General features: G+C 38.3%; 2 protein-coding genes across 3 annotated transcripts in view; one reads left to right on the top strand and one right to left on the bottom strand.

The window, feature by feature from the left end:
- The window catches only part of ENO4 (enolase 4), a 37,573-nt gene extending 24,154 nt beyond the window's left edge, over window positions 1–13,419 (top strand). The window contains exons 10-14 of the mRNA XM_027852149.1: window positions 570–695; window positions 4,732–4,927; window positions 8,312–8,379; window positions 8,936–9,053; window positions 12,972–13,419. Of these exons, the coding sequence (XP_027707950.1) occupies window positions 570–695; window positions 4,732–4,927; window positions 8,312–8,379; window positions 8,936–9,053; window positions 12,972–13,120 (657 nt within the window). The 3' untranslated portion in view covers window positions 13,121–13,419. The remainder of the gene's footprint in view (window positions 1–569; window positions 696–4,731; window positions 4,928–8,311; window positions 8,380–8,935; window positions 9,054–12,971) is intronic.
- A 3,431-nt stretch (window positions 13,420–16,850) lies between these two features.
- SHTN1 (shootin 1) overlaps window positions 16,851–24,748 on the bottom strand; it is a 117,995-nt gene continuing 110,097 nt past the window's right edge. The window contains exon 17 of one of the 2 annotated variants that reach the window (XM_027851679.1): window positions 16,851–18,717. In XM_027851679.1, coding sequence (XP_027707480.1) covers window positions 18,495–18,717 — 223 coding nt within the window. In that variant the 3' untranslated portion in view covers window positions 16,851–18,494. The remainder of the gene's footprint in view (window positions 18,718–24,748) is intronic. The other variant, XM_027851680.1, reaches the window with a different exon arrangement.

Below are 24,748 nucleotides of genomic sequence, written 5' to 3'. Positions count from 1 at the left end.
CATAGTAGATACTTAATAAATGATTGTTGACTTACCTTGATTCCATGAACCTGATTAGGAAGACACCATACGATAGGGGCAACACTAGATGTGAAATCCTTGTTTTCTCACTTATTAGTTGTGTGACTAAGTCTATTTTCCTATCTGTAAAATGGACATAGTAATACTTGCCTAGTTGTCTTGTAAGGAAAGTATTTTGTAAACCATAGAACATTATAATAGTTCACATATGTATTACTCTTCAACTACAACTTTGATATGAAAAAAGTATTCACCATCCTCATTCTTGGGGCAGCTAGGTATTGCAATGGATAGAGTACTGGGCTTGTAGTCAGAAAGACATGAGTTCAAATCCACCTCAGACACTTACTAGTTGTGTGACCCTGAGCAAGTCACTTAACCCTGTTTGCCTCAGTTTCCTTATCTGTAAAATGAGTTGGAGGACATGGCAAACTACTCTAGTATCTTTGCCAAGAAAACCCCAAAAGGGGTCACGAAGAGTCAGACATGACTGAAATGACTGGACAATAACATCCCCATTTTATTTTAACTTTTTCCGTCTCTATCAGACCAGAGGAAAGTATGAAGTGATGACAGGAGTATTCAAAAATCCATCTGAGATGGTTGATATTTATGTGGACCTGATCAATAAATTTCCTTCAATTACTGCATTAATTGATCCTGTGAGGAAAGAGGTAAGTAAGGATTCCTTAGCTCGTGATTATAAAGTAGGGTCATAAGATGATAAATTTAAAGCTGGGGCCATCTAGGCTGAATCTCTTGTTTTACAGATGAGGAATCGGGCCCCAGAAAGGTCAAATAGCTTACCCAAGGTCACACAGGTGGCAATGCTAGGATTTGAACTCATGGCCTCTGAGTACAGTGCTGGGGTGAGGGTAGTATTGTATAATGGAAAAAGTATTGGAACTGGAGTCACATGACCTATATCCCTGCTCTACCTCTGAATCTTGATTTCCTCATTTGTAAAACAATACCTCCTCCACCCTCTATTTGCCTGTAGTGGGAGTTATAAGGATCATGAAATAATGTCTTTAAAGGTCAAATACATGTGTGTATTATTTTAAAAAGAACTAATTAATTTGGATGCCACTAGTTCCTTTTGTGTGATCATTTGGACTTGTATTGTTGGCATTTTGCCTTGTACCATTTTAAACAAGATGACTCAGCAGACAGATAATGAAAACACACTTACTTGGGCTGATATCTACTTATTGTAGTACAGCTCTGGACTTTCTTTCCTATCCTACATGTACACTAGCAGGTAGGGCTCCTTGAACAAAGATGGCTACCTCTCCACCTCAAGATTCTAGGCATATCCTGAGGGGTTGGCATGACTCTGTGCTAATGTGGTCAACTCAAATATCCATTCTGCTTAATATCATTCCCCAGTGATTAGTACACTCAGTTTTATTTAATCACTTAATATCAATGAGCTTTTTGACAAAGGGTTAGTTACTGCAACAGTTCAGCAAGATGAGAATTTTCAAAGCATTTCCCATCGAACTGGAACTTCCATTCTCCCATCTACCATCTCAGTCCCTGGGAAGGAAAGGCTCAAATGTGAAGCAGTTTCAGTTCACCCCACTGAATAGTCTCTAGCATAATTGATTAATGAACTGCTGTTGCTCCCCCTGAACTTCCTTCAGTTTATACTGGGCCTTCAGATATAGTACTTGGACCTTCAAGCTTCACTGTCTGCCTTCTAGCAAATCCTGGAATGAACTCCAGCTTTCAGACTTCCGGCTCTTGTTAGCCTGACCTTTTGAAGCTCATGTGTTTGTAGACATCTCCAATACTTCTTTACGAAAAGTAGGAAGAATAGACACAACAGAGAAAGAAGCCACAACAGGACCACGTGCTCATGAGCCATATGGCAGTAAGCCCCTGCGAGACAAAGGTGTGAGGCCTCTATCCTTTACCAAGGGCTGATGGCAGCCCTTGCCTCCTCATATGAATACTGCCAAGCAAGGAAGAACAAGAGCAGGAAATTCACCTTGATTAATACCTTTTGATTAATACCCCTTAGTTTGGGGTCAGCAATGAATCAAAAGTCTGTCTTTTCAGAGTGCAGATTGGGACCAGTTACAGGATATTTGAGCATGCTCCAAATCAGGCACCATTACATCTGATGATGCCTTTCTGCAAGCAGGTTCCCCAGCTTTTTCCACTGGGCTGGCAGCAAGCATAGTTAGCTACACAGGCTCTGAGGATGGAGGTCCATTGAACAGATCCCTATAACATTACTTAAGGCCAAGTGTCCTTTTAGCAGTGACTACTTATGTAGAAACATATCATTGTCATGTAAGGAGAGTTCCTGTTTTGAAGATCTGCTAATAGGGTAATCATGTGCATTTTATCTACTCCGCAAAGGAAGAATGAAAAATTATGAGTTGGAAAGGGTTTTTGCGTAAAAGATCAAAAGACCCAGAATTGTAAGATTTTAGAGATTGTGTCCAACACTCCTATTTTAAAGATGAGCGAACAGGCTCAGGGAAGCTATGATTTGTTGTCACAAGTCATGAAGCTAAGGTGTGAATTTAGCCAAATACAATGCTCTTTTCACAATACTCCAACTTTTACTAGACAACATTTTTAGCTTAATTTCCATAAATGAGTGTATGTACATATATATATGTATGTATGCCATATGTACATATACATACACATACTGTGATCTTTCTACTGTCACATCTACTGGTGTCAAAAGACACCATCTATGGCTTTCAATGTGTTGTCTCCCCCTTTAGAATGAGAGCAACTTGAGAGCACAGTCTGTCTGTCTTTTCTGATTGTATCTTTAGTACTTAGCACAGCGATTTGCAGACAGTGAGTGCTAAATAAACAACCAAATAAATTAATAAGTAATTAGATAAATAAAGGGATGGGTGGATAAATAAATCATTCATTAATCTAAACAGATAAGTAAATACAATTTGAGGAGGGAGAGAGTTCTAGCAACAAGGGGATTCAGGAAAGGTTTCTTGTGGCTGACTTACAGCTGAGCTTCATTAAGGGAAACTCAGAATTCTAAGAATATGTGTGTGTATCTATATATGTATATGTATATATGTGTATGTGTGTATATATATATATATATATACATATATTACACCACAAGATGTAGTGCATTTTTAAGCTTTCAGCATGTTCATTAATTGATTATGCTAGAGACTATTCAGTGGGGTGAACTGAAACTGCTTTACATTTGAGCCTTTCCTTCCCAGGGACTGAGATGGTAGATGGGAGAAAGGAAGTTCCAGTTCGATGGGAAATGCTTTGAAAATTCTCATGTTGCTGAATTGTTGCAGTAACTATCCCTTCGTCAAAAAGCTCATTGATATTAAGTGATTAAATAAAACTGAGTGTACTAATCACTGGGGAATGATATTAGAGTGAACAAACAGCAGAATGGATATTTGAGTTGACAACATTAGCACAGAGTTATGCCAGCCCCTCAGGATATGCCTAGAATCTTGAGGTGGAGAGGTAGCCATCTTTGTTCAAGCAGCCCTACCTGCTAGTGTACATGTAGGATAGGAAAGGAAGTCCAGAGCTGTACTACAATAAGTAGATATCAGCCCAAGTAAGTGTGTTTTCATTATCTGTCTGCTGAGTCATCTTGTTTAAAATGGTACAAGGCTAAATGCCAACAATACAAGTCCAAATGATCACAAAAAAGGAACTAGTGGCATACAAAACCATGAAAAGCTTTAAAATGCACTAAGACTTTTGGGACACCACGCTTAAAAAAAACCCCACTGCATTTCAAATGGTCTGAAATAGTGAGATTTATTGATCCTCTTGAAAAGAGTCATTTGCTCTTCAGCGACCCAAACTTTTACTAAAAAATACATTTTCCCCATCCTGCTCCAAATTAAAATCACCAATACGTATCATGGATTTAAAAACTATTGGACAAGGTTAAAAAACAAACAAACATAATTTTATTTTCTTTGTTTTGGGGAAGAGATTTGTGCTAGCTTCTTCTGGAGTGCCATGTGCCAGCTCAAGGAATTCTTTCCCCTCCCCAGCTTGTGCTATAACTGGCGAGAAAGATGGCATCTGCTCCCTCCCCCAAATACTTCAATGTTTAACATCACATTAGATTCTTTGAGGGAGAGCTGGCGTTTGGTTTACATTCCACATTATGAAGCTCAACTTTTTTTTTTTTAAGGCTTTAACAAACTCAGTATGTGCAAGTGGTAGAGATGATGATGTACATCATCACATTTGGAAACAATAATCTTTTTTAATATGATAGGCTATATTAAAAATGAGAAGGCCTGATTTGTAGCCCTTACAGTTCTTTGTAAGTAGATTTTCTTCTAACTCAGTCTGCAAAATGTTACTGGCTGACTCCTACATAGCAGTGCAGTGGAGATAATATATCTGATGGAAGCAATCAGATTTCCCACCCTTGTTCACGTGGAAGCAGTAGAGTTAGTCAGATACTCTGTACTTACTAAAATAGTTTTTTTACCTATAGCCTGACTTCTTCTGGGTCTGTTCAAAGTGTTTTCAGGCCCTTGTATAAGGGCTGTACTAATCTTTTCAACTGTTTTAGCAGCCATTGCCTCAATCCAAGCAAAAAGAAATGAGGTGGATGTGTTTGCTAAAGGAATATTGTGCTCATTTTTGCCAGATTATTCATATTTTTTCTTCTATGCAGTAAATGTCAATAATTATTTGCTTCTCTAACCATTTGAACAGGATATTGAACAGTGGGACAGCATCTGTAATGCTCTTGGTTCCAGGTGTAACATCATCGCAGGGACTGCATCCAAAAGCATCTCCAAGCTTCTAGAAGAACAAAATGTCAGCACCCCTAAATCCAGTGGGCTGATCATAAAACATACAAATCAAACTACAATATCTGACTTGATAGAAGTTACCGGGCTTATTGAGAGTGAGTAAGAACATGGATTTGAAAGAGCTGCCATGAACTTAATCCAATCATGCAAACAGTCCCTAGACACTGAACACCTCAAGCTTTGTAAAAACTCTGGGTAAACTTCCAGGGAAAAAGAAATCCTGTCCAACTCAGGAAAATCATGTTCAAGTTAATCGCTAGATTCCATAGTATTTCGATACTGTGCTTTGGTCAGTTCAATTCAACAAGCATTTAATTAGTACCTGCTGTGTGCAATGCACAGGAGATACAAATACATATGAAAAGTAAATAGTTACTGCCCTGAAAGAGATTACATTCTACTGGTGTCAAAAGACACCATCTATGGCTTTCAATGTGTGGTCTCCCCCTTTAGAATGAGAGCACCTTGAGAGCACAGTCTGTCTGCCTTTTCTGATTGTATCTTTAGTACTTAGCACAGCGATTTGCAGACAGTGAGTGCTAAATAAACAACCAAATAAATTAATAAGTAATTAGATAAATAAAGAGATGGGTGGATAAATAAATCATTCATTAATCTAAACAGATAAATAAATACAATTTGAGGAGGGAGAGAGAGTTCTAGCAACAAGGGGATTCAGGAAAGATTTCTTGTGGCTGACTTACAGCTGAGCCTCATAAGGGAAACTCAGGATTCTAAGAAGCAGAGGGAATGTGGGAACAGGCTTAGTGAAAGGGTCACTTTGATGGCAATATAATGTATGTGAAAGGGAGTGATGTGAAATAAACCTGGACAGGTCGATTAAATGACTTTAAATGCCAAGCTGAGGGCTTATATTTTGTCTTAGGGGAAACAGGGAGCTGGTATTCCAGAGAAGAGCAAACTAGGGTAGAGGGGAAAGGACAGCAGTCCCCAGGTCTGTGAAGGGCTGCCAAGTGCAGGAGAGAATGGGCTTGTTTTGTTTGGCACAGGAAGGTAGAATCAGGCTCAATGAGTGAATGCTGCAAAGGCAAATTTAGGCTTGACGTCAGAAAACCCTCTATCGATTAGAGCTGTCCAAAAGTTGAATGGGCTGGCCAAAGAGGAGGTGCACCATCCCACACTCCCAACCAGGGAATAATGGTCTTCAGGCAGAGATTGTGCAGCCACATGTTGGGTGTGTTACAGTGGGGTTCCTTTGTGGGTACGAGTTGGACTGGATGGCTGCTGCCGAGCTCCTTCTGCCTCTTGAATTCTGTGATTCCGTGATCGTCTGAAGATTCTTGGGCAGAGAAGTGACATGGTCAGCCCTTCTTTAGAAAGATTATTCTGGTAGCTGGGTGAAGAACAGATTGGAGGGGCAATAGATTAGAAGAGGGCATCAAATGGCAGTAGTCTGGGTGAGAGACAATGAGGGCCTGAATTAGGGAGGTGGTCTTTGTGAATGGTTAGAATGGCTAATGTTTCTATCAGTGAGGAGCGATATGGTGAATATTGCATTTTGTCATTTACCGTGAGTTGTGAATTTTTTTTTAAGCTTTGAATTTCTAGGACCAAAGTTTTAAAGTCGTTTACCAGTGTATTTCTATAGTAGAGATGTGCTCATCTGATATAACCTCCTAGGATGACTCAGCTCAGGGAGTTATCACCCATGTGGAGAAGTATACTGGGTTTCATGGGAAACTGAGTCCAGAGAAACATCTCCGAATAAACAATCACTGATTGAATTCAAGCATTATGGGAGGTAGAGTCAGATTAATACTATTATTATTAGGTATCAGGCTTTGAGACCAGCTCTCAATCCTACACACTGCCTCTCCTTACATTGTTCAATATAAAATCTTGCAGTAGTTCAAAGACTTTGGGTTGATCTTAAATTAAGAGTATTTGTCAGTGCCTAGTGTAGTACCTGCCACATAGAAGGTATTTCATAATGGCTTGCTTGATTTCTTGATGTAAGTCAAAATTTTAAAATTAAACTAAGCCAACAACTGAGTATGTAAAGACAACACTATTTCACAAATCCTTTCCTTAAGGATAAAATATAATAATCCAATTAGTGCAGAGGTATGATGAAGTCTTCCTTCCTTCCTTAAGGACTCTAGCACCCATAATCTCTCTCTCTCTTCTCTCTCTCTCCCTCTCTCCTCTCCTCTCCTCTCCTCTCCTCTCCTCTCCTCTCCTCTTCTCTTCTCTTCTCTCTCTCTCTCTTTCTCTCCCCCCCTCCCTCCCCCTCTCTCTATCTGTCTTCACTACTAATTGTCTTGTGGCCTGCTCCAGCTTCCTTAGATCAGTTCCAGACCTAATAACATTAAGGTCATTATTCATAAAAACTTTGGATGTGATGTAGAGATGGCATAGTGTAAAAAGTGTTAGATGTGGATAGAATCATAGGCTCAGAGATCGACAGCTGGTGGGGACCCTAAGGGCCATCTAGTCCAACTTTTTCATTTTGCAGATGTGTAAACCAAGAGTTTAGGTGACTTGCCCAAGATTACATAGGCAGTAAGAGAAAGAGGTAGGTCTTGAACCCATGTCCTCTGATACCAAACCCTGAGATCTTTGCACTGTATGCTAGTAAAGACCTGAGCTCAAATCCTACCTCAGATACTGTTATTACAGGCAAGTCACATAATCCCACAGAGACTGTAAAATGAAGATAATACTTGTACTACCTACATCACAGGGTTGCTGTGGGGAAAGTGCTCTGCAAAGCCCAAAGGGTTGTTTAAATCTGAATTATCATCATCTTGGAAAATACAACCTGCAGTTCTTGACTTTGTATAGTTATTAGTTCTTTTAATTTACCAGAAAAGATTGTGACAAACTGTGGTAAAGTGCTTTGAATTCCTCACTTAGCACTATTTCATCAAAAGCTATCATTATTACAGAATATTTGTTTATAGAATCCTAAAGGTAGAAAAACCCATGGAGGTCATTTAATCCAACCCTTACCTGAAGCATGAATCTCCCCTTCCAATATGCCCATCAAGTCATAATTTAGGTGCCTCTGGAACACCTTTTCATCTAACTTAGAGCTGACATGACTGAATAGGGAATTTTGCAACTGTAATCACACCAAGTGTCTTTTCGAGCAAATCTTATTGTTGAATGACATTAAGAATGATGATAAACTCCCTAGGGTCCAGTTTCTGGAATGTGAAGTGTGAAGGCTACCAGCGAGGCAGCGACTCTCTCCCTACATAATGCTGTCAGTTGTAGTTGTGAAGGTTGGTGGTCACTGAGCTATTAGAAAGGAATCAGATTGATAAAGCAGAGAGTAATGAAAACATAAGTGTTTCTGTTATGATGAGGTACTTAGCTATTCAAATAGTTGCATTTATTTCTCCATAGCAATGCTGTCCATCTGTGAAGAGTGAATAATCATGCATAGGAGAGTCCTATTTCTGTACAATCTATAAAAGTTAACAATGGAAGATAAACAATTTCTATGCTTATAGGTCAAAAACGCATTGCCATCTTAGGAAGTACTGAGGGAGAATCTTCTGATGATAGCCTTGCGGATTTGGTAAGTGTTGAAAGCTGTTCAATTGCAGAATTGCCCAAACACTCCTTTTATCCTGAGTCGGTGTTTCAGAGAAATGCAGTCTTGGGTGGAGAAAGCCATGTCACCTTTTATGAAACAGGCTTTCTCCTGCCCAGAAAGCTGCCTTTTGAGAAGAGCTAATCTTTGAACTTTTACGAAAAGAAAAAATGTGGTCCAGGGAAAATGGCTCACATATCCATCTGCTACATTAGTCCCTAAAATGTAAGCAAGACAGGCTCTGGCTGTGTTGTTTATAGCGATGGCAACATGTTCATAGTGTAGTGATTAATGAACAGTGATTCAATTTACAGCTATTTTCCTTCTCAAACTGCCCATTTGTAAAGAAGGTGACTTTTCTAATGCAGAAAAGAAAATTACCATGTCAACAGCCACCCCGGATGGGAAGGTTTCCTTTTCCTCTAGTGGGAGAAGGCTTTTGTGGTATTAGGACACCAAATTAAACAACTCTCCCTAAATGACTGCCCCTTCCTTTCTTAAAGTGAAATTGTCAAATTCACCTGCTCTCTTTTCCCCTCAGGCTATTGGACTGGGTGTTCGTTTTCTCAAGTTGGGAGGTCTTTCTCGGGGTGAGCGGATGACTAAATTCAACCGCCTTTTGACCATAGAGGAAGAACTGGTCCAGAGCGGAACACTGAGTACGAGCTTCATTCTGGCTTTGTTTTCAGCGGGCAATGAATCGGTGTAAAAAGATGGGAGGAGGGAGAATAGAAATCACTCAGCAGGAGGGACAGGGAATCCAGACTATAAACAGATGCTGACAAACACCAGCATGGCATTTGCCACAATGTATATTGTCGTCCTAATGGATGATCTATTTACCTGAATGTTTCAAATTCTCACGCTCCTTCTCGCTGAATGGACTCCACAAAGCCTTTCAAGAGAATTAATTGATTGGAACCCTCACTCCTACCTTTTGTTACATTTGTTTCATTACACTGAAAGGTTTGCCCACATCTCGCAGAAGTTATAGGCAGGTGTGCTGCTGACAGTTCTTGGGGCAAGCCCATTTCCTTATATTAACACGTCTATCTGTTGAACGTCAGTGTTTTGACTGGGAAAGGCTAAGGATTCTATTGAAATGAAGCCTTTCTTTAGGAAGCCAAATTTTTGCATGTCGATGTAAGAGTGTACTGATCACAGAAATGATGAGAATAGCTGCAGGCTTGTTTATATGACTAATAGAGCTTGATGTACCATATTGATCGGATTATAGGGCCCATCCTCCCCTCTCCCCAATCTGGCTTGTAAACAAACAACACTGCCCTCCCCCCACCCCACCCCCCAAAATAACACCAAACCAAAAGCTTATTGCAACCTACAGCTTCATTCCTTTATACTATAAACACAACTTAAGGTACACCAGTCTTCCAGCATCAGAAGCGATGACAATGGTCCCTCTGGCAGCAGCATCCTTTGAATCATGAGATTTAAGACCAAAGATCTTCTGACTCTAAATTCAGCACCCTTTCTATCATACAATGCTGCTCAGTCCCCTCACTTTACAGATGAGGAAACCAAGGCCAAAAGGGGTTCCGTGATTTAGTCTAAGATCTTATGGCCTGGGCTAATGAACCCATTGCTGGAGCTTTCAGGTAAAGGAAGCAGATTCTTTGTCCTTGGGCAGCCCCAGTAACAGCTGCTTCTCTGCCTACTCAGGGCTAACCCAGCAAATCTCATCCATTCTCTTTCCTCTCTACCCATATCCCTCCCTGGGACTGGAGAGTTCTAGGAGGACTTGATATTAGGAGAGAATGCCTGGAAGTCTCCTCCAAACAGTTTTGTAGGCCCAGGGACTGCTGCTTTGCCTATACCTTTCAGAGTTTTCAGAGCACACTGTATCGGCAATGGAGGAGTATGCATAGGAACGAGGTAGGGGAGGTCAGATTATATCGATTTCTAAGCTTAAAAGTTTATTGAAGCTTTACCAGTAGCTAGCTATGTGCTCTTTGACATGTCACTTAGTGTGTTTTTTAATCTATAAAATGTTTTTTATAGCTTCTAATCTATAAAATGTTTCTAATATAGTTTCTAATCTATATAATGTTTTTATAGTTTTCTAATCTATAAAATGAGAGATTAGAAAAAATCTCTGAAGCTTCTTCTAGACTTAATAATCTATAAATCTAAAAGGGATTGTTTTTAGAAGGGAGATAGAGCATGGGGAGAGAGAAGGCAAGTCACTCAACTGAGGACTAGCTTTCTCTTGAGCTCTGAAAACACACACACACACACACACACACACACATCCCCTCTAAATTTCCTCATTTTCTAAGGTCTCTTAATTTTTTTTAGTGATTTTTTTTGAGAAACTAATTTATTAAGTTTTTGCATTTTTTTAGTGTATATATACCTCTGTACACATTAAAACACACACACACACATACATACATTTACCTTTCAAAGAGATAGCATTTTCAGGGAGTAGCTTATATTCAGACTGATATATGTCATCTCATTTGATTCTCACACCAGCTTATGAGATAGGCAGTGCAAGAATGATTATTCATATTTTACCAGTAAGAAAGCTGAGGCTCATCCAGGTAGTGACTTGCTCTCAAGGTCACAAAGTCAATAATTAATAGGGCTTGAACTTGAACTCATGTCTCCTGCTTCGGGGTCTCCCCTTTCTTTCCGTGTCATGCTGCCTCCTTAAGTAGACACCAACTTTTTTTTTTTCACTGGTTGGGAGAATCAGAGACCTCATGGCACATAGAAACATTAGTAGCAAATCACTGAGAGTATGATAATACATTTATTATGTTTAACAATAATTTGGCCATGAAACATCCCTAGTCACGCAAAATGACTAAATTGAGGAGATGGTTAAGTCATTGAATCTTGAGGATGTGTAACCTCAGAGAGCTACTTGCCCAGAATTACATAGGGTAAGTGGATGAACCAGTTATGGAACCCAGGCCTCCTCCATCTCACAGGCCAGTGGTCTGGCCAAGATGCCCAGCTCTGGTGCTACCCCATCATGCCTGTTTTATTTCAACCTTTCTGTTTTTTACTCTACACTCCAGTCAAATTGAACTTTTTCTCCCTGTAACATAATTTTTCTGCTTTTGCTACTCCTTATGCCTAGAATATTTCTTCTTCTTCTGCCTAGCCATTAAAGTCATACAAAAATAAAGTCAAAGCCAGTTCCTCCCAGAAACCTTCCCCAAGCCTTCCAATCAGTAAAGACTTTTTTTTCCCTCTAGAATCTTATATAGCATTTTCTTTGAATCTTTATTCATTTAGCATATATTATATTTTAAAAGTATATGTTATCTCTCACCTAGAGACCATAAACTCCGTAAGGGAAGGGACCCTGTCTTAACTTTTTTATCTTTCTTGGCACCTAACACAGGTATCTGCACATATCAGTAATTTAATGGTTGTTGGATTCTATAATAAGCAACAATTTCTTTAAAGAAGCAATTTTCCATTTTTCACTGAAAATGTTTCTGTATTCTTTGCCTCCTCATTTCATTTCTTTCTCGATCATATAGATAAGAGGCAGCTTGTACAGTTTGCAAGTACAGTAGAAAGGGTGCTGGCTTTGGAGTCAGAGGACCTGGGCTCAAATTCTGCTTCTGATGCTTACTACCTGAGTGACCTTGGGCCAGCCTGGGCAACTCTTCCTGCCCTTGGTTTTCTCATCTAGAAAATGGAGATTGAACTAGATGCCCTCTGAGATCCCTTTCAGCTCTAAATCTATGAGCCTGTGAGTTTTGAGCCCTAGTGCTACTCTTTACTGTGACCAGGGTATGCCCTTTAATCTCTCTGAATGTATCCTCCTCTGTAAAATGGGACAATCATACCTATTTTTCTCAGGTTTTTTGGTAAGAAAAATAATTTTTACAAATGTGTGCTCTTGTTGAACCATTTCCAAAGCCCTTGGTTCAGTGCACTGGGAGAGCATCCATGTGAATGGCAGTACAGGGCCTTGCTGGCATTCCTGTGATACTGACAACAGAGGACAGAGAAGGAGACCCACAGAGAATCGTGGAATATTGGAAATGGAAAAGCAAAGCAATGCATGATTTTGTACTTCCTCAAACTATCCAGATAACTATCCAGATTAATTGGGAAATCCTGGTGAAAACACATCTTTTACAATATTGTTAGTGCCTTCATCACCATATCCCAATTGCACTTTTGGGGATTTTGCAAATACGTTCAGTACTAGTTTCGTGTTTGACAACATCTTGCATTCAAGTATAAAACTGCCTTTTCCTCGTGGTTGATTCTTCTTCCCCCGTTGCCATGTCTCCTCCTCAGGCTTGGCAAATAATCTACAAGTAATATCCTGCTGTGCAGCAAATAATCTACACTGCTGAATTAGGGTGTATTATAAATTGAATAGGGTGGCTGCCCTACACAGTTAATGTGTGACTGAAGAAAATACAGCTTTAAATGGGTCTGAAATCTTTCAGGATTGTGGTCCCAAGACTATTAAGTGATGTTTTAACCTGTCACATGCATACAGATTTAAAAAGGAACAACCTTTTTTTTATGGTTGTAACCTTTGGATTAGGCATCAATCATTTTTTTTTTTTATTTTTTAGCCCCAACTGCAGGGCAGACATTTATTGACTTCAATGAAGAAGCCCAAAAAGCAGCAGAAGCACTCACGGCTACTTTGTCTTCTGTCAGCGCTGGGAGGACGGAGAGCAACGTGAGCTGCTTCTCCATGAAATCTGAATCAGTAGAATAATGTGGATCTTCCATGAGGAACTGCATGGTGTTCCAGTGCAAGTCCAGTCTATCCATGTTAGGAGTGACAAACCTTTTAAAAAAATGTTTTTGTACTGAATTTCACTTGTCTATTTTCACTATGTAGTAAAATACTTCTAGCTGCCAAAAATTGGTCATCACCCGCCACATTTGAAGAGGGATTTAAAAAAATTCCAATTCTACCGTTTTCTGTTAAGTGGTTGCTGCCATGGGAATACGTTAGTAAACTGAAACAGTCCATTTCTTTTTTTCTTTTTTTGCCAAAGTCTTAGATTGTGAAACTGACCTGTAAGTATGTTGTTAATTTACTTTTTTTTTAAATCAGATTTTTTTTTTTCTGAGAATAAATACCTGAGTTTCCTAGGAGTGGTTCAGGCCAAATCATTTATGCTTTTACATTTCATATAGATTGGAAGGCAAGTGATTTGAAAAAGATGAAAGCAAGTTGTCAATTTCATTGCATTCTTAGCAGGTGTCTGTGGGTTATAGATTTCCATGAAGCCTTACCTGATTCCTTCCCCAGCCCGTGTCGGAAGTGACCTTTTTCTTCCCATGACTATGTATAGCACCAGCCCCCGTCTTACGTGATGAGCATACTCAAACCTTGCATTAATATTGTAATGTGTAGTATTGCTTATCTGTACGTCACATTGGTCTTGATTGATTTTAAACTACATGAAGGAATGGAACACGATTGTGTCATCTTTGTATTTCCCCCAGTGCCTAATAGAGTGCTCAGCACTTAATCAATGGTTGCTGAATGAATCAATAGATAAGCCCTGAAAATTCTAAGTGTTTACACATACACACCTGTAGATTATATAGAGTAAAATTGTCTGATGTAATTTAGGCATTATGATAAAGAAGTTATTGATTTGCTATTCTGCAAGAAATAATTTTTTAAAAGATTTAATGCCATGGACTAACCAAAAGTTAGTTGGGTTTAAATTTCTGACAGATACTAGAAACACTTATCACACATGCTGAGGATTACTCAAGATGAAGGGACTTAATGTCCTCATAGAGATGAGGACTTACTCTTAGTATTATTATTTGAAATTGACTCAGTGGCAGTCTTTCTCAGAATATGGTATAGTAGAATTGGTTGGTAGCACTCTGTAGGCTGCAACAACTGTCACAGTTTGTAGCTGCCACTATGTCTGCTGATATTCATCAACAACCAATGGGATGAGAACAGGCTTCCAGTATTTCCCCCAAGCCAAAAAAAAAAATTTGGGAAGGAGGAAGAATATGATTGGGTATTTTAGGACATATAACCTTGGCTCATATCTCAAAACACAAAAGGCTGTGTAACATAGTAAAACTGTTTCTAGGACCAGTCTCTTATATTAAGAGCTTAATTATAATTAGTTCAGGTGGCCTGAATCCCCAGTGACTAAAATGCAACCAACTGGAATAAAAATATTCACCTGAAATGATGAATCCAATTGGTCACAAGGTCCATCTAAAGAAGTCACTGGCCTGAATTGACTGGGCACTTTCCAAGATAGTCCCCACTTCAGGATGACATTCACTGATGTGCATGTAAACATGATTGATTCTGGGTGTATTTTTTATCCTTTTAAGTTGATGCCTATAACCACAACGAATCTATCAAATAGACAATTTAGAAATTGAGAAAGAAAAAAAATTAAGCAAACCTATTTTAAAAATAATTGTGTGAAGAAATATTCTTGAGAAAAAAAACTATTTAAACTGATCTCTCCTCTGTAATGGTTGCCCAATAATGTTGCTCATGCCCACATTAATTATAATTATCTACCGTATGTTAATGCCTGTCAATGAAGCATAAACTACTCAAGTCATCTATATTAAAAAAAAATCAATGTAACCTCAACAAGGCTGTGAAATAATTTTTAAAAATTTACTGTTGCCTGATCCATTTTTAAAAGGTCCCTGTTTTCCATATTGGATGAGTACCATATTTACTTTAGTAATTCCCTACCCACTTTTGCTTCTAAAAAGGGAAATAATAATGGAGGAAGGAATTATTTGGTGAGCAGCCACAACAGGAACTGCTCCTTAACTTCCACTTGAAGGTTGTACTACTATCACTGGCAGAAATTCCCTGGCTAACGAGAACTTCAAAAGACATGGGGTGGGAGGATCTTATAAATATAATAGGGTTATATCTGAAATTGCTATGAATGTGGCAACATGGGCTGCTTAAAGCCCTAATAATGAACCAAGATTTTTATGAGAGGATGCTAGGACTTAGTTTTATTTTCCTACTGAAAAGAGGGGGAAATGTTTCTTCAGGCTAGAAGAACACCAAGAAATAACTTCCATAAGCCCTTTGTTTCATTTTGGTTCAAAAGAACACAGGAAAACAATTCTAAGTTTATCATGTTATGACTCCAAACTGCATCAAGAGAGCCAGAAAAAGTGTCTTAATGTTGTAAAAAAACAAACAAAAAAACAAAAAAAAAACCCAAAACCTGAACCCAACAACCATTAATGTTCACTAAACACTAGTAACAGCAAATAAGCCCCTGTATACCATAAATGGTTAAAAATGTCCAGAATTTGTTTCATGAAATGCTGCTAATCGTGTCTTGAGGTTGTAAACACTAGGCTTACCCTACCTTTGGAAGTTCAGAGTTGCCGTTTATGACAACATAAGCTCACACTGGAAGACATGTTGAAAGAGCCTCAAAATTTGGGAAAGGGGAAACTTGCTAAGAATGTGAATGTGAAAACAAGCATGAGAAAAGAAATTTTTAAAAACTTTCTGATAATGGTGAAGGGAAGTTAAGTGTTTTGTAAAAGGGTACAAACTTTTAGCTGGAAGTGCTGTTACTAAACCTCTAAAACCAATGCATTGCTAAAGTTGCTAAATTTTTTTTTTTATTTTGGAATGGCCTAATGACTAGATTTTGATGACTTCATTCAGTGTGTTATGTTGTACAATTAGAAAAATCTTTTTTTTCCCTTAAAAAATGCCACTGAATCTGAGAGAGGTATATATCATCATATGGAATACTGTCTCACAATAAAGTTTTGTGTTTTCTTTGAGCTGAGGTCTTTTTTCTCTCTGTAAGTTGAATGTCTGGAAGTTAGAAGTCTTTCTTCATAAAATTACAAATAGACCAGTGGATGTGGGCATGCATGTAAGTAGTCTTTGCCTGCCACTTGATGTCTGGTGGAGCATTTGAATTGTAGAGTTCTAAGCTGCAATTTAGAGTTAGAGCTGAGAACAAGAGTTAAGTCTGGCTTGGATACGGTGAGCCCCTAGGAGTAGGAGGCCACAAGGCTTTCTAAGGCTCAGTTTTGAAACAGCAGGTCAAAATTTCCATGCTGACCAGCAGTGTTGTTGAGGCTATGAAAGGCCGCTGTACTCTCTGCTGGAGTGAAATAGAGAGATTCAGTATCAAGCAAAAACAAAAAAAGCCCAAACATAGCCTGCATCATATTCCTATTGCCATTTTGCAGTATTATTAATGAATTATAACCAAGCCCACTGAAACATGATAAAACATGGCAAAGCAGAGATGGCTACCAAAATCACCAGTCTGCTTCTTTTCACCACATTGCTTACTGTATCTACATAAATATAATTCCCCTGTTGCTGCTTTCACCCATCTCACTTGTTAGCTGGGTATAACTTTAGAATTGTTCAAAAACATACCAAATTTTATCATTAAAATGCTTCTCACTACAATTTTCAAAATGCAAATAACAAAATGGTAAACTGTTGATACTTTTTAATAAGTTGTGATGAGATGCTATATAACTTGTCACAGCAGATCAGAAAAAAGTTTAAGGAAGTACAGATTCAGTATCTTTTTAAAACAGTTGGTAGCCCCTATATATATATATATATATATGTGTATATATATATGTATATATATCACACAATAGTGCTATTATTTTGGGGTGAGTTACAGTTTTAAAGTGTCACATTTTCAACTTTTTGTAAGGAAACATAACTAAGTTTAAAATTTATTATTAGAAATCGCAGAAAGAAAATTCTCCCCAAGATTAGGAAATTGCCTATTCAGCTCAACCAATCCCTGCTTATTAGCACTCGTGCAAACATAAAATACAACTACTGCAATTAGTACTTATCATTTTCTTTTGCCCTTAGGTGAAGAACACCTGACAGCTGCATGCAGAGCAAAACTAACAAAACAAAACCATTCGTTTGCTTGAAGAGTTAAATTACCATTACTGAATCATTATCATAAAAAAAACTTACAGTGCATTCAAATACATTACCACTTATTTTAAATAAACACCAATTTTGAAACAATCAAGTTTGAAAAGCTGCACAAGTTAAAAAAAAATCCCTGATTACATTTCTATTTGTTCACTGTTGCGGCCTGAAATATTGTATTTTTAGAGAATACCTACCACTTAATTCCTTTTTAAAAATCCCTTATGTAATGTAGACTAGCAGTAAATCAGGAAGATTATGTACCTGTCACTCAGTTTCACTGTAAATAAGAGCTGTGATAAAATGTGGTACTTCTATCACATCAGTACATGATACTACACATATCACCACAGTATATGGCTTAGAATACCCACACTGCATGGAACTTAAAGGTTTGGGTTTTACCTGACTCCAACAAGCATGCCAAATGCAGTAGTATATTCCCACTGAAATTCCCATGGGAAATCTTAGTACAGTTCCACTGCTTGAATTTTCTGTTCCCATACACTAACCATGACTATGTTGGGGTCCACTTTGACTAAGGGGGCATCCATTAGATGTCAGTATCTCAGATGTAAATTCTGTTCCAGAAACCCTCAGAATGTAATTTGCATGGATGAAAGGCAAATCATTTCATTGTTGCTGTAGTCACTCCATCACAAGATGGTCAGGTATGACAGAAACTGACTTCTTTGGGGTCTGTAAAGTTGCCAAAAATTGCTAGATGCCAATGTTGATTAAACTACAGTATGGACATACATATAAAATATTTACAATGTGTGGTATATCAAAAGTTAAATTCATTTGGGTAATCTCATTATTCAATAAGTACCATAATTTCTTTCCTCAGTAGAGATGATGAGTGATTAGCACATCATTTAAAAATGGATTTTTTTTAACCCTTGGAAGGTAACGACAATGAACAAAAAAACAGCTAGGAAAAATCTTATCCCTATATAGCACAGAAAGACCAAAACCCAAAGTGACTTGAAATCTGTGTTGTTACAGAACTTATTAATGTATACAGCTAAACTACATACAATGGGGCATTAGAATAGAATCTGAATTCTTGAATACATTTAGAAGTTCAGAATTCACAGCCCTTGACAAGACACCCAATTTCATTATGTGCTTATTGAAAAGGACTTCCAAAAATGGCAGCCTGTTGGCTCATAAATTAGCAGCTGGAACTGTTTGTCTCTTTTATTTTCTCAACTCTATCTTCTTTACATTCTTGTTTGTTGCCATCTTCATCCTCCTTGGGTTGACTTGACTCATTTTCAGTCACCTGGTCTTTGGTTTGGGGTTTGCTTGTGGAAATGGGATCTAAAAATACAACTGGACCCGCCTGTTTTTCATTGCCCATATCTCTTCTTGTACCTCCAATGTTACTGGGTGGTCTGTGGAAGGAAAAGTTAAAAACAAAACAAGAGAAAACAGAAAAATAAAAAAAAAGCAGAGAGACAAAATATTTGTCTATGATATTCCTTGACTCAAAAAAAACCCCAAACAAACCAACAAACAAACTAAAAAACCAAAAACCTAGCTAACTTTCAGATTTTCACTAACATGCACAGAGATAGATTTGTATTCAGAGATGCCAGACACTTAACAATGAGACGGAGCTAGATATTAAGTGTACATAAAAAATAAAGGCGGTGACAGGGGAAAAGGGAGGAGAGGCAAGTAAGAGTAACTACAAAAGTTTTGAAAAAGTAAAATGTACCTACCTTCTTAATTACATGCTCTTCTCAGGAAGTATAAAGCCAATGGATACATTGTGCTTTCTTCCTCACTCACTGGCTGCTCCTTAGAACTCTCCTGTTACAACCTCACACCGCTGGAAAGAATACCTTATCCCCTATTCCAGGATCCCTAGTGTTTTCTCAGAGAATAATATTATGGCTGAGGATCTAGTTGTAACTCAGCTTGAGGATCTGAAGGAATACTGCTTGGGTACTTCCGTTGCTCACTGCTAAAATAGATGCCTGCCCCAATATAGCTAGATTGCTCTATGACAATGATCTTGAAGGAAACCTGACACCAGCTGCTGGCATTACCAAATGGAGGAATTTGGTTAGAACTGTTGTAGAGTAGGAAAAGAAGCCCCCAAAAAAGAGGTTAGGAGCATGAACAGAAGAAATCTTCAAAGATCTTAAGCATTAAAACTTTTGCTAACACCATTTTCAGGATTCTGGGACTGAGGCTCTTTTCCAAAGCCAAGAGAATCAGAATGCTTTCTGAGTGTACTTAGGTGGGGTCTCTCACCTATTTGAAGTTGTTGCCACAGATGCTTACTCTGTCCTTTTCTTTCCTTTCCTGAAGTTGTTTCTCAAGTCCCTATTTCCCAATCTGAGCAGTACTGCATTTATGTGAACAGATTTTGCAGGTACCCTCTCAATTACTGAACAGTAGAGAACTCCCTTTTCTATTCTATGTGTTAGGAACAAAGGCATAACTAGGAAAGGGCTACTAAGACTTTGGCCCCAAAGTTTATGGGACACCAGTTCAGAGAAATACTGAGCTTACCACCTCATTAACAAATTAACTCATCAAAACAGGAAGCTACCATATGCGCCCATCTTCAAGTCACTATAATAAACCCCCCTACTCACGCAACTCAAATTGTTTTTTGTTTTGTTTTGTTTTCTTGTATTACTTTAAGTCCCAGTGCTAAGTATATACCAAAGGAGACATTGGACAACCAGCCTAATTACTATGCATATAGCTGCCGAGGAAGTTGAATACCAAAAACTTAGTGTTAATGTTTTACATCCCACTTATGGCCAGAATGCCCTGTTGTTTGTCAGTATCTTTGTTTTCTTGCACCGTCTTTACCAGCAATATCTTTCCAGGTGGTTTCTATTAATAAGTGAGATCTTAAGCAATTAGAGCTTGAAATGGATGAGCTTTGGGGGACTCTATTTAGATGGTCAAATAGAAGTTTTGTTATGAACAGCCCTGGAAACCTTTTTTTTTTTTAAAAAACAGATTATTTTCCTTCATCAGGAAATTAATTGTGCTATTTAAGTAGTCATGAGGTGTTTTTTTTTTAATCATCCCAAACCATTAGGTCAGTTTGTCATTCTTTGCCAGAATTACTATTAGAGAATGACTCACGGTTACTGGTTTCTACAATCTAGGGGTGGAATTTAATCTTCTTTCAGTTACTAAAGAATACTTCATTTCCTTTAACTTACTCTTAAATTCTACCAATGAGATGGGAATTTGAAAAAAAACTAGTGATGGCCAATCTAGAATGTTAGCCAAAGGAAAAGAGGTCTGGGGTGAAAACTTACTGATCTAGCTCCCACATCTGCCATTAGCTAAGATTATAGCCTCTCTGATCTATCCTCTCATTTCTAAAATGTGGGATGGAGGGGATGGACTAACAATTCTTAAGGTCCTTTACAGGTTTTCAATTATGTGATTTTGGTTCATGTTCAACCTCAGTAATGTTTTGGAGATGTTTATAAGTCTGGAAGAATCTCTTTCCCCTCTTGGGCTTTAGCTTTTTTTTTTTTCTCAGACAATTTTGAGAGTAAACTCAAGATCCAATACAGAATTATAAACATACTGTACCCTTACAATTACCTCTCTAGGTTTAAGTTCCTATGTTCATGGAGTCACTCTGTCTCAGTATCACACAATTATCTAATCTTAATTTCCTATAATTTCCCACAACTATCTCTATGTATTAGCCAGACTGAAAAATCTGGCGTTCCCCCAAACACACTGTGTTGTCTCCTGCCTTCATATATTTGCTCACACTATTCCCTTCGGGAACGAACAAAACTTATACAATTTTTACCCGTCATTCAAGAGCCCATGGCATTTTTCCCATTTAGTTTTCCCAGATCACCCCCTCATTTTAACTAATAAGAGGCCTTCCTGTCCCTTCACTGAAGTTCCATTCTGATACCTCATTGTGATATGTGACCTTGAGTTGTCAAATACATTCATCAGAGTGTAAAACTTGGCAGGTTTTACCAACCAGTATAAGCTTTGAATATCATCCCAGCAAGAGATTACATGATGACAGGTGAGGAAAAGCTAGCTAAGCTAGGAGAAGGTCATCACCAAGACTGGCCACCAGATGATGCAATGTTTTTTGTCCATAACTCACAAAACTATGAAAGAAGTGTAATCTCTGCTAGTGGAGGGGTAAACATATTGAAGAAATCATAGATCTGAATAAGTTAACACAATTTCTCTCCTCTCTCCCCAGTCCTGAGGAAGTTCCATGAATGCAGGAACCATGCTTTATCTTCTCTGCATTCCCTACCCCACCCATCCTTAGTCCCTAGCATGGTGCACCTCACTATAACAGGGGTTCAATCAAGATCAGTGGCATTGAATTGTCTTTTCCACAGGGTTTTAGAAATTATGCCATTTCAAACTCCAGGAATCTCTTTCTCATAAAGCAGGATATTTATAGAGGCTTTCCATATGAACCAATCTCACCATCTTGAGTATAGGCATTATGCTCATTCAACTTGCCTCATTTGTTTGAAGGTCAAGAATTTTTCTCACTGCTAGATGAGATCCTTAGAAGAGCCCATACTTTTCTGTGATATCTATATCTCTCTCTCTATATATATATATGTGTGTGTGTGTGTGTGTATGAATGTGTCCTTACTACCAAACACATCTTAGAAGACACTACCAAACACATCTTAGAAATCGATAGTGATACTTTGACCACTTAAAAATTTTCTCAAGTGTTCTCTGGACTTAAGATGAATGGTGACGCAATGCTTAAAACATCTGGAATTTTTCATGTTGACTTTTCCTGAAATCACCTTGGTCTACATATCCAATTCTTTTATCTCTTTGTGGTAAATATTCCTAATCTGCTAGAACCCTTCCTCTTTAGGTGGGTTTAGCACAGGAGCAGTTCCCTTGAGTTCACTGATTTATAAGGATCACTGTAATGATTCTTTCAAAAACAGGCCCAAACAATTAAAAACCAAATCCTTAGAGCTGAAGCTAACCTTATAGATCATATACCAGCTCCTTAATTATAAAGATGATGGAACTGAGATCGGCAAGGTGAAGTCATTTGTGAAGGTCTCACAGAAAGTCTGTCCCAGAGCTCAGTTCCAGCTCAGTGACTCCCAGGCCCGATGGTGGTATTCCACGTCACCTGTGAAAGGCATGTTCTCCACAGAAAGATGAAACCCTGCATCATGGCAGTTTTGATGGACAATTTTTTCCTGCCTGAATTCCAAGATCTTTCCTGAATAGGAAGGTAATGTGTAGCTTTTAAAGGTGAATCATTTCATTTGATTTTCCTTTTCTTTTAGCTTTTCCAAATTCCTAGTCTGATTTCACCTTTGAACTCTCCCATTTCCAAGGCTGCTTAACTGGTGGTCGAGTCCCCTTTGGAATCTGGCCTTTATTGATTTTAGAATGGCCCATATTTAACCTACCCATATTTCTATCTCATTATTAGGGGCATCAGAAACAGATGTTTTCATCGTTAAAGAAATACTGAGTTGGCAGTTACTTTTCCCTAAAAAAGCCTGATAACAACAATACTTAGATCACTCCAAGTTTCACTGTCTTGTCCATGCCAGAAGCAGAAGTTTACATGCTGGACAGTAATTGTTACATGCGGTATCTGAGTTTCATTTTATCTTCTTTTATTAATCCTCTAAGGAGGATGGAAACAAGATGGGAGGGAGTAAAATATATATATATGCATACATAATGTGCATGTGTATATATATATATAATGTGTATGTATATATACATAACATTCATGGAAATTCTTATGTGTTATTGCCTTATATATTGCAAAACCTACTGATCTAATTAGAGGAATGGGTGGTGAAATATAGCATTAACCTCACACAATTGTAAAGCTAGAAAGGGGGCTTAGAGATGGAATAAATCAATAACTTCATTTACAGATGAGAGCCTGAAGCCTAGTACCTTGGGCAAAATCACACAGTAAGGCTGGTATCTAGAAACCCAGGTTTCTTCACTACAGTTCAGTGCTCTCTCCATAGATTCATAAAATGTTTAGAGTTGGAAGGGTTCTTAAAGACCACCTAGTCCTAGGGCAGTCAGGTCGTGCAGTGGATAGAGCTCTGGTCTTGGAGTCAGGAGGACTTGAGTTCAAATCCGGCCTCAGGCACTTGATACTTATTAGCTGTGTGACCCTGGGCAAGTCACTAAACCTCATTGCCTAGCCAAAAAAACAAAACAAACAAACAAAAAAAAAACCTAGTCCAGTCTGCTCATCTTACAGATAAGGAAAAAGAGATTTGGCTAGAGGTAGTGACTTGTCTGCTAACACCTAAAAAGTGCTGAAGCTGGGCTTCTTACACAAGTCTTCTGATTTTAAGGACAAAACTCTTTCCTATCCTTTACTTCTTGGTACTGTTCAATAAATCCAGTTAATTTAGATATTTTTAATGGGTGACTGTGGGTGCTTGTGTTTAGAAATTTGTAGTCTAAAAAAAAAACCAGTCCAAATGATTTGACAATATATAACCCACTCCAGGGCCAACATCATAGGCACATCCCTGGTGGACGATTAAGGAGGGACTAGTTTTCCCTAGCAAGGAGATAACAATATCATGCTGAATTTCAAAGGTGGTATCACTTGCTGATAGAAGGGGAGACTTGGCTACAAAGGCACTGCTGCTGGATGAATCATAACAAATGAAAATCATTCTGGCCCAGTGGAACTTCAGGGAATTGGTGAATTTCTCAGTGTTTGACAAGGGATGAAAATTCAGCACTCTAGAGCACATCATTGTTTGTATTTGGTGAAATTCCTTTCAAAATCAACTTTCTATGTTCCAATTATATTCAACAACATCCCAGCTAACCGTTCAGCGGCAATTCATATTAACTAATGCCCAAACAAGCCCTAATAGATATGGTTCTGAGCTCAATTGAAAACAATCAAAGCTCATGAAATGAAGGGGGAAAATGCTCATTTTATGTAAATTCTACATATCACTCAAGCTTAATTTTACTGATAATACAAGGTGGGACATTTTGAACATTATAGTGACTGTAACTTTTAAGCAGTGAGAGTTATTTTATAAAATGCTACCTCTGAAAAGCTGATTGCCAAACAGTACAAAAACGGTCTCTGGAATAAATGCCAAGTTCATTTTTATTTCACTTCGAAGGGAACTATCTTTCAAATCTCAACAGCTGGACTATTTAACACAATCTGGTGAATCAAAGTATAGTTCTTCTCTGGGCTCGCAGTAGGGCGTCTGCATTAGTGCATGGCAGTGGTCCAGCAAATGACGCACAGCCAGACAGTTTGAACTCTGTTTCATTTACAATAAAAATGGATAAAACGGCAATCATATTTACCACCTTCATGGACAAAAAACTGAAAGATTTAAATCTGTCTTTATGAAGTAGTTTACTAGAAAAACTCCAGAGACGACATCCATTTTA

Source organism: Vombatus ursinus, unplaced genomic scaffold, assembly GCF_900497805.2.
Source record: "Vombatus ursinus unplaced genomic scaffold, bare-nosed wombat genome assembly UNPS02009205.1, whole genome shotgun sequence".
NCBI classification, from domain to species: domain Eukaryota; kingdom Metazoa; phylum Chordata; class Mammalia; order Diprotodontia; family Vombatidae; genus Vombatus; species Vombatus ursinus.
The sequence above is the reverse complement of the archived record's forward strand: the minus strand, read 5'-3'. Positions and strand labels throughout refer to the sequence as shown.